The sequence below is a fragment of the Lepisma saccharinum genome, chromosome 12 (genome assembly GCF_977018435.1).
Source record: "Lepisma saccharinum chromosome 12, izLepSacc3.1, whole genome shotgun sequence".
In the NCBI taxonomy this organism is placed as follows: Eukaryota; Metazoa; Arthropoda; class Insecta; order Zygentoma; family Lepismatidae; genus Lepisma; species Lepisma saccharinum.
The window spans coordinates 52,510,867-52,522,121 of NC_139240.1; the positions used below are offsets into that span (position 1 = coordinate 52,510,867).

Consider the following 11,255-nt stretch of genomic DNA (forward strand, 5'->3'; position numbering starts at 1 on the left):
TAATTTCCTTACGGTGGTGGGTGTTAAGGGTCCCATACACTGGCCGAAATTTGAGGATACAATTTGTTACGCTTCCCCCAGAAGACTCGATCCTGCGCACGTCCCGTAGCAAGAGTCCAATTGGGGGGTGGGATGTATTTAAAAGTAATTCATTATTTCATAAGAGTGGCCATCCTAAAGAAGATTCAACTCGTAACAGAATGAATAATAATGCCATACATTCGAATATATGACCGATCTATCATATAACCGCAAATTTTAAAATTAGACTTGCAACGGTGAAAAAAATATAATAGAATGTTATTCTATTCTGATTTAATGATACACATGATACAGAAGAACTGGAAATATTAAAATATATGTATGTATATACATAGGGTTTAATTGTAATGGAGGCCACGGGCTGTATGGGGTGATCTCCCACGTATAGGCGCCCAAAAGTCAACCTCACTTCCACGTAGTACACCCTGGACTGCATTTTGCAGACGAACGAGGCTCTGGCGACTGGCCCTATGGCCAGTATAATTCTGTGTGTTGTTCTGTTTTTTGTCCCTATGTGTGTTGAGTGGCCGTTTACAGACTCAGCTTTTAACGGAAGTCAGAATATTTTAGGATTTTATTTATGGAACGGCACCCCAAATTTTAAAATCAAAATCAAAATCAAAAAATAGCCCACGGACCACAGAAACGTACAGAGAACATCAAAACAAACAAATTCTCTCAGTAACATTTTTTTCGTTCGTGCGTCGTTTAGGCACCACAGTCGTTCAAAAAAAAAACCTCTTTGCAGCCTGAATGCTGGCAAGCCAACACAATCTTGTATCGCATCTGTTACGTCATTTCCTGCGGCGAAACAGTGCACGGTACTGTTGCAAGGAACACGCAAATTTTGGGATAAAATGACAAACTACCAACCACATTATGAGCTGTACATTACGAGAAGGATGGTACTGAGAAACAATGTCTGTTTTGATGTCCGCTACACGTTTCTGTGGTCCGTGGGCGCAATTAAAATGACACCCTGTATATTATTTTAGCACTGAAATTGAAAATTCAGGCACTATGAGGACTGGGCGACCTGTACTTTTCTATCCCTTTATATACATATATCTGTGTATGTGTATTTATACACACACACACACACACACATACCTAAACACATACATGAGAAAACGAGGAAGCAGAAGTGTAAATTGGGGCCTAACTGGAGGGGCAGAATATGAACTTCAGGTTCCAAGAGGTTAAAAACAATACCTCTAACACGTATATTTTAATAAAACTGGACATTTGGGATGGGGCAAACGCCCCTTTGTTCCCGCCAAGTTACGCCTATGTTGAAAAGGATCAGAAAACTGACTTTCCCCCTCAATGTCAACGCCAATATAAAGGAAGCATCTATGTTTATTAACTGAACACTACTAGATGGCGCTAGTAACAATGTATGGGTTTACGAAGAATAATAGTATTATAGTTTAAATACCTTTATGCAAATTACTTTTGTTCATTTGCATTAATTTTCGAAGGAGTTCCTGTCTTCCTTTAATTTGAAAAACGCTTTCTCAAATATCTGTTTTGTACCAATTTGTAAATGTGCCTGCAGTCTACATCTTAAATGAACGTGTTGATAATTCTCAAAATATCCGACAACTGAATTTACATGTAAGAACGAACCTACAAAGTTGGCAAATATCCAGCAAGGTACATAACTATTTAGCATCATGTAACAACATAGACATCAAAAGCGGAAAAGTTTTGTCAAACTTATTATATGCATTTCAAATGCATAGAAATATCCGTATAATGTAATTTCTGGCTTCTTGATAGAAACTGCCGATGAATTGGTGCCCTACGTTGTACAGTGGGATCCATGAGTATTACCGTGCAAATTGTCCATCACCATGTCGTGCACTTTATTTGACCCAATAAGAGCTTCAAGAATTGAAAGAAAACTTAAAACAAGCTGTTGACAACTTCTGTACTAGCATACATAAAAATCCATCGCTTAAAAAATAAAAGGATGTAAGATAAAATTAATTAAAATAGTCATGGACAATTTGCCGAGCAATATTAGTGGATCCTACTGTCCAGTCACGGCCACTTCTGGATTGTAACAATTCCATTGAAAGTCAATGGAATCGTTACAACCCAGAACGGTCCCAGTGGCGCAACCACAGGGGGGGGCAGGGTGACATTGCCCCCAAGCTTCAACGGAAGTCAATTCTAGGGGGGGCCAACATTGACGGCCAAGGACATCTGTAGGGGGCACAGAGGAGAATTGCCCCCTTTGTTTTCAAATTTTATGCAAATAAAAGTACATTTCGTAAGATTTTCTTGCTCGCTTCGCTCGCAAAACCTGCTTTTCTCAGGTTCGTCGTCAAGTTCAGAGCCGTAGCTAGGGGGCGGCGAGAGTGAGCCATGGGGACCGAGCGATCTTAATGAAAATAGTTGAAAAGGAGAGAATGCCATGGCGTTCAGTGAAATTGTTTGTGCCCAATTAAATCAATATTGTTTTCAATTGCAAGAATTGGATCTAAAAATTTTCTTCCTCGCTTCGCTCGCAATACGGTTATTTTCTGTAATGTAATGTATTTAAATAATATGTGTTGTATATATGTATTGAATAAACTTTGAATGCGTATACAATTAATGTTAGCATGTTGCATATGTATTTTCATATTTTATGTCGCTCCATGTTGCATATGTGTAACACATATTTTCTACATGAAAGCTATACATGTTATATGTACAAAAATAATTAACTTCGGAATGCATTTATCATTCATTTTCTGCCATCCAAAGATACACTTTGTGTCCTTGTTTTCCATTATTAGCTAATGTGAAACTGACTGTGTTGAAAAATATTTCAAATAGTTTGTTCCAAACAAATGCATTAGTACCGACTTCTACCACCTCTTTGCGTAATTTATGAGGTTTATAACGTCTTTGCTGCTACTAGTACCACTAACACTAGTAATAATAATAATAATGCCATTATTGTTATTATTATTATTGTTGTTGTTGTTCTTGGTACGTTTATCCTGGTACTTGCCCCACCCAGACAAAAATTCGTTGTTGCGCCTCTAAACTGTTCGTGACTGTACATAAAACCAGGGTTGTTAAAGGTAAAGGAAACCATAAATTCTAATTCATTCTATTGGGTTCCGCTGCAGGTACGGGCGTACGCAGAGGGAGGGGGGCCGATAGGGCTACAGCCCCCTCCGAAATGTTAAAAAAACTCTACATTTTCAAGTGTGCCGAAGTCGGGGGAAAAACCAAACTGTTAAATGCAAAGCCTCCTTAAAAGGACGCAAGATTGCCACTTTTGAGGGCGGAAAGTTCTTAAAATAAGAGATATATGATTGTGTGTGCAGCCCTCCTACGAAGCAGCTATGTAACCTTTACAGTTTCAGCCCCTCCCGGAAAAAAATCCTGCGTACGCCAGTGGCTGCAGGACTGGAACCTTCTTATTTCACACAATTTAAAATTCGGTCCAAGATGCGAATTGTTTCATTAAAAAAAAAGTTCCTGGATCCAGAAAAAAGGTTCCTGGGCCGTATTTAAATTCATCAGGTGAAAAGGTTCCTGGACAGAATTTAAATTCATCCGGAAAAAAGGTTCCTGGGCCGTATTTAAATTCATCAGGTGAAAAGGTTCCTGGACAGAATTTAAATTCATCCGGAAAAAAGGTTCCTGGGCCGTATTTAAATTCATCAGGTGAAAAGGTTCCTGGACAGAATTTAAATTCATCCGGAAAAAAGGTTCCTGGGCCGTATTTAGATTCATCAGGTGAAAAGGTTCCTGGACAGAATTTAAATTCATCCGGAAAAAAGGTTCCTGGGCCGTATTTAAATTCATCAGGTGAAAAGGTTCCTAGACAGAATTTAAATTCATCCGGAAAAAAGGTTCCTGGAACGCATTTAAATTCATCAGAAGAAAAGGTTCCTAGACAGAATTTAAATTCATCCGGAAAATAGGTTCCTGGGCCGTATTTAAATTCATCAGGTGAAAAGGTTCCTGAACAGAATTTAAATTCATCCGGAAAAAAGGTTCCTGGGCCGTATTTAAATTCATCAGGTGAAAAGGTACCTGGACAGAATTCAAATTCATCCGGAAAAAAGGTTCCTGGGCCGTATTTAAATTCATCAGGTGAAAAGGTTCCTAGACAGAATTTAAATTCATCCGGAAAAAAGGTTCCTGGGCCGTATTTAAATTCATCAGGTGAAAAGGTTCCTGGACAGAATTTAAATTCATCCGGAAAAAAGGTTCCTGGGCCGTATTTAAATTCATCAGGTGAAAAGGTTCCTGGACAGAATTTAAATTCATCCGGAAAAAAGGTTCCTGGGCCGTATTTAAATTCATCAGGTGAAAAGGTTCCTGGACAGAATTTAAATTCATCCGGAAAAAAGGTTCCTGGGCCGTATTTAAATTCATCAGGTGAAAAGGTTCCTAGACAGAATTTAAATTCATCCGGAAAAAAGGTTCCTGGGCCGTATTTAAATTCATCAGGTGAAAAGGTTCCTGGACAGAATTTAAATTCATCCGGAAAAAAGGTTCCTGGGCCGTATTTAAATTCATCAGGTGAAAAGGTTCCTGGACAGAATTTAAATTCATCCGGAAAAAAGGTTCCTGGGCCGTATTTAAATTCATCAGGTGAAAAGGTTCCTAGACAGAATTTAAATTTATCCGGAAAAAAGGTTCCTGGGCCGTATTTAAATTCATCAGGTGAAAAGGTTCCTGGACAGAATTTAAATTCATCCGGAAAAAAGGTTCCTGGGCCGTATTTAAATTCATCAGGTGAAAAGGTTCCTAGACAGAATTTAAATTTATCCGGAAAAAAGGTTCCTGGGCCGTATTTAAATTCATCAGGTGAAAAGGTTCCTGGACAGAATTTAAATTCATCCGGAAAAAAGGTTCCTGGAACGCATTTAAATTCATCAGAAGAAAAGGTTCCTAGACAGAATTTAAATTCATCCGGAAAATAGGTTCCCGGAACGTATTTAAATTCATCAGAAGAAAAGGTTCCTAGACAGAATTTAAATTCATCCGGAAAATAGGTTCCCGGAACGTATTTAAATTCATCAGGAGAAAAGGTTCCCATGTACTCGCATGTATTATTACTGGGCGATCTGAACTTTCATTTAGAAACTGACAAACCTGAAGTAAATAAATTCTGCGCTGCTATCTCTTCTTACAATCTAAATATTTTGAAGCTCGATCCTACCTTCCACACGGCTACATCGCATTCTTGGCTAGATGTCATCTTAACAGGAGACTGCTCTCGAATCACCAAACATGGACAAACGAGTGCCTGCGGTCTCTCGTTCCACGATCTTATTTACGTTGCTTACTCGCTCAATGTTCCGAAATCCAAGCCAAACATAATTGAATACCGCGATTTAAAGAAAATTAACCCCGCTTCACTAAACGAAGATGCTACAAGAACCCCATGGAATTCAATAAACAGCTTCACTAATATTAACGATAAGCTTAACGAATTAAATAGTCTAATCTTACACCTTTTCGACAAACATGCTCCACTAAAGAAAAAACGCGTCACGCGGCCTGCTTCCCCCTGGATGACCGACAGCATTCTCGCACTTATGGCGGAGCGCGATTCGGCTCACCGCAGGTTTAAATCTGACAAGCGCCTCAAATCTCCAGATACTTTAAATAGTTTTAATAACTACCGCGTGTTGAGAAATCAATGTAATCAGGCCGTGCGCAACGCAAAGAGAAGGCTTTCTTACGAATTATTAAATATGCAAGGCAACCCCCGAATGTTGTGGAATAACTTAAGAAATCTAGGGCTAGGAGAGAAACGTAACGTAGATCCTACTCGTGTTTCGTCCCTTGATGAATTAAATACGCATTTCTCTTTCTCTAATTCAATGAATAAGGATGCTAAAAATGTTACTATTAGAGCTATAGCAAACCACAAAACAGAAATGATAGAGTTTAATTTTAACCCAGTCTATGAGTTCCAAGTTGCAACTGCAATCGGTCGGATCAAATCTGGTTCTGTAGGAGCCGACAACCTCCCATTGCGACTAATAAAGCTGATTTTACCTCATGTATTGCCATACATCACTGACATTTTTAATCTTTCTCTGCGCTCTGGTATTTTTCCAGATAAGTGGAAAATAGCACACGTTGTTCCTCTCGCCAAGACTGACCTCGCCACTTCCATTGACAATTTCCGACCTATCAGTATTCTTCCCGCGCTATCGAAAGCTTTAGAATACATTGCTCACGACCAAATCAGCCGACATACAAATGAAGTTCTGGCTCCGTTTCAGTCGGGATTTAGACCTAATCACAGCACTAACACCGCCATGACTCACATAACCGACGACGTCAGACAAGCTATGGACTGCAGACAGGCGACAGTTTTAGTTTTATTGGACTACACGAAAGCTTTCCAGTCACTCGACCATGATATTCTCATTTCCAAGCTAAAATCATTTTTTAATTTTACCACCTCTGCAACCGACTGGGTCAAATCCTACTTAACTGGACGTAAACAAAGGGTGATTTATGATGGAAAGTGCTCGGCGCTATCTGAGATCACTTGTGGCGTTCCGCAAGGAAGTGTACTCGGCCCTTTATTATTTTCTTTATACATTAATGACCTGCCAAATATCTTGAAACACTGCCGTTATCACCTGTATGCCGATGACCTCCAGTTGTACTATTCTGCACCCCCAGTAATGTTAAGCGATGGTATTTCCAAGGTTAATGAAGATATAGAGAGGATTGTTAACTGGTCGCTAGACAATGGTATGTATATTAACCCTAACAAAACACAAGCAATTTTGATTGCTTCCGATAAACTGAAACGTTACGTAGATCTTAACATTCTGCCTTCCATTCTTGTAGATTCGACTCACATTCCATTTAACCAAACTGTTAAAGATCTGGGAATTGTATTAGACGGAAATTTATCGTGGTCACATCACACAAGTTCGGCGTGTAGAAAAGCCTTCGCATCTTTGTATTCTATAAGACGCATGGGCAAGTTTCTCCCCACCTCTATCAAGGCCAAACTATGTCAGTCCCTAGTTTTATGCCATTTAGATTATTGTGACGTAGCGTATTCCGGCTTAACAGGTGAGTCAGCTAGACGTCTGCAGTGTGTTCAAAATGCCTGCTTACGATACATTTTTAATTTAAAATATTGGGACCACCTATCACCTTATTTTCTCAAATTGGGGTGGCTACGTATGCAAGAAAGACGAACGCTGCACACTCTGATTTTACTTTACAAAGTTCTCAACCTCAAGTCACCTTCCTATCTCCTCTCTCGCTTCCAATTTCTTCACGAATTTCACGATCGCGACACCAGATCACGGAGCTCCTCAGTTCTCTCCATCCCCGTCCACAGATCAAACTTCTTCTCCAACTCTTTCTCCGTATCGGCTGTAAGACTATGGAATCAGTTGCCAGAAAGCACTAGAGCAGTAAGCTCCGTCGCTTCCTTTAGCAGACGTGTTCGCCACTCTCTTCAGAGTAGTCGTTAGATCTTCCCCTGTCAAGCAGACTAAAAAGCATGTGCAAGTTAACGAATTCTTAAAATTACTTAAATACAATTTTAAATTTTGCATTCTTTCATTCCATATTTAGTTTTTTGTGTATTATATATTTTGTATTTTGTGTGTTATATTCAGGGCTTTAAGACTTGTGTGTATGAGTATAATGTGTGTGTGTGGACCTATGTGAAATGACTTAATGTACTTTGTGTATAATATAATAATGTAAAATTTTAAATGTATGGTTGAGTGGAAGAAAAGGCTTTGTACGGCCTTAACTCCGCCATTTAAAACAAGGCATTAATAAATAAATAAATAAATAAATTCATCCGGAAAATAGGTTCCCGGAACGTATTTAAATTCATCAGAAGAAAAGGTTCCTAGACAGAATTTAAATTCATCCGGAAAATAGGTTCCCGGAACGTATTTAAATTCATCAGAAGAAAAGGTTCCTAGACAGAATTTAAATTCATCCGGAAAATAGGTTCCCGGGACGTATTTAAATTCATCAGAAGAAAAGGTTCCTAGACAGAATTTAAATTCATCCGGAAAATAGGTTCCCGGAACGTATTTAAATTCATCAGAAGAAAAGGTTCCTAGACAGAATTTAAATTCATCAGGAAAATAGGTTCTCGGAACGTATTTAAATTCATCAGGTGAAAAGGTTCCTAGACAGAATTTAAATTCATCCGGAAAATAGGTTCCTGGAATGCATTTAAATTCATCAGAAGAAAAGGTTCCTAGACAGAATTTAAATTCATCCGGAAAAAAGGTTCCTGGAACGCATTTAAATTCATCAGAAGAAAAGGTTCCTAGACAGAATTTAAATTCATCCGGAAAAAAGGTTCCTGGAACGCATTTAAATTCATCAGAAGAAAAGGTTCCTAGACAGAATTTAAATTCATCCGGAAAATAGGTTCCTGGAACGCATTTAAATTCATCAGAAGAAAAGGTTCCTAGACAGAATTTAAATTCATCAGGAGAAAAGGTTCCTGGAACGCATTTAAATCGATCTGCAGTTTTCAGACTAGCTAGACTATGGCGTCTGGACTCACAGCCTGTATAATACTCCTTGGCAATTGTGTTCTGTTCTATCCGTGTGTGTTTGTGATTGATTGATTGATTTGCTTTATTTATCTTTACTTATTGTGCCACTTTGGGCTATTGCGTAGATGGGGATGAGTGGTGATATGATGAAGTTGATTGATTGAGTTTTAAGTCCACTTTATGCATAGTAAGGCTATTTGGGACTGGACAGTTCAAAGTGGGATCCAAACCACTATGTGCTTCCACCGGGTATCGACCCGCGACCCTTTACTGATGGAATTGATGAATGGACACTCACAATCATCCATGCCCAGGCCGGGATGCGAACCCGCGACCCCTGGCGTCGCAGCGCGATTTGCTAACCAGTCCGCCACGGGGACCGGCATGTATGTGTGTTTGTGATTGTCCCTTCATCCATCCCATCTTAGTACCATTCATCCTTGTCTTCGTGATTAGCAAAAAGTGGCAGAAAAGCGAAGTAAAACAAAACACTCTCGCTCTCTCTCTTTCACCATTCCATTTATTTTTTCTTTCTTTTTGTCTTCTCTATCCTTCTTTCTCTCTCTCTCTCTCTTCCTCTTAATTCTCTACCATTCTTAAAACGTCTTCCTTACGTAAACAACTAAACATGATGTCAGGATATCAAAGCAGGGGAATTCCCCTGGCTATTTACATTTTTTATCACTCATGCATAGTTTTCAGTATTGGAAGTTAACCTTTAAGATGAAAAAGTTATAATTCTACTGGTGTGTCACTCTTTATAATAATAATAATGGAAATTCGGGAACCGTAAGTTATACAGATTTGCATTTTTTTAAAAATGCATAGGCTTAAATAGTACACTCTTACCGTTGTAGTTATTGTGATGTAAAGTAGTAAAAATTGAAGATGAAATAAGAGTATTTGCTGGTTATGCTCGGAAATGAAACTAAAATAACTTATCTCATTTCAGCTGCAAAGTATTCTGTGATGCTTATGAAGGCCATAATGTTCAGTGTCCTCAGCAAGTATGAAGTATACGCATATGAAGATACGGTTTCGGAATTCACCCTTCATCCCAAGGCGTTCTTCATCCATCCAAAAGAAAAACTTCTTGTGAAATTACGTGAAAGGGAACAATGTCATGAAATAAAAATATGAAAACATATACCCTACGCATTTCCTTTCCCAAATACTACCTGAAGAAGATTTTGTTTTAATTGTGTTATTCGCCAATAGATGACATTTTGATCATTTTGTGATACCTTAGTTTATGTTATGTGGATTTGAAACTGGGTCACAGTTACTCTTTTTGAAGTGTAACCCTGACACTCCTCGACCTTACTTTGATTGAACGGAAGGGGCATGGGGGCAGGTGCCCCCGCCCAATAGAGATGACCAAAACTTATAAAAAGTATTCATAGAATTATATTAGAACGAACAAAAATGTTCGATCAATAAGCAAAACAATAAAATAAAGTCTAGGACAAATACAGTAGTCAGGTCTAGATTTACTACAAACGTAAATAAGTCAATCTCGAGCTTCACAAAGTATACTGATAGAAAGCTGAAGCATTCTGAGTCAACCATGTCCAATATTTGGTTCGCTTGAGAAAAGGAATTATGAAGCTTTTTCATTTCTGTAGCCATTGTTAATTCAAATATTGTAGAACTACTTCTATCACCTCACAGTCAAAGGGTCTAAGGATCGTGTCATACATGCTGGCGAACTGCACATAACTCAACTTTCAACATCTTCTTTTCCTATAGCTTATATGCCGTATAGTAGAGGACACGAACGGGAAAACATGGCCTAACTCAACACATGTTTTATTGTGCCAGATTGTGCGGAATTAAGGGAGGGGGCATGTGGAGAAGGGGTCCCCTCCATACACACATCGTCTCTTGATGCTAAGCCTTGTCTACCAGTGGATTTAACCCAAAATCATCTGCCCGAATTCCATTTTAAATACGATTCTTTCTAATTCTTTCAAACTGTCCTTGCCCCTCCCTCCCCCACCCCTCTTGCTCAGTTAAGACACGCAATCGTCGCTACTGTGTGCATACATTTATAAACAACATGTACCAAACGCAAATGAACGAAACTCTGCAGAAAACAATATACGTATTACGTTCTCACCAATATCATAAGAAATGGGACATGTACATTTATGGAAACACATGACTCAGCATTAAACTATATATCTCCACAACCCCTGACTCAAAAGGCACGAAACAAAAACCAGGATGCGAACCTGGAACCCTCCGTGGCCAGTTCTTTCTTCGACGACTCAGCTTCGGCCAGCCAGGGGGCAAGGAATGCTGTGATTATTAGTTTTATGTATGGGGACACTACCAGGTGCTTGGCCTGCCAACAAATGCATTATTATAATTACTGTTGCTGCTGTTGTCTTTGCGGCAATCCACAGAAAGTCTGGAGGAGTATCTAGGAACTCTGGAGCAGCCTGCAAGGAGGACAGAAACACTGATGGAAAGAAATTCAAGTATCAGGCGGTATACCCCTGTTACGTCACCACCATCCGGGTGGTGATGCACTTATACAGGCTCTTGCGCCACCTCCTTCAATCATATGGCTGATTTCGGCCAATGCTGTGGCGCGAGACAATTGCGTATCATCTGCTGTGCTGCCACCTACAGGCGGTTCCGGGATTCGTGCCCGGGAACCTAAGATTCGCAAGCAAG

General features: G+C 39.3%; 1 protein-coding gene across 4 annotated transcripts in view; it reads left to right on the forward strand.

Moving 5' to 3' along the window:
• LOC145996066 (cytochrome P450 6j1-like) overlaps positions 1–9,720 on the forward strand; it is a 260,095-nt gene extending 250,375 nt beyond the window's left edge. For all 4 annotated transcript variants that reach the window (XM_083132294.1, XM_083132296.1, XM_083132297.1 and 1 more), the window contains exon 5: positions 9,526–9,720. In XM_083132294.1, coding sequence (XP_082988420.1) covers positions 9,526–9,713 — 188 coding nt within the window. In that variant the 3' untranslated portion in view covers positions 9,714–9,720. The remainder of the gene's footprint in view (positions 1–9,525) is intronic.
• The last annotated feature ends 1,535 nt before the right edge of the window (positions 9,721–11,255 follow it).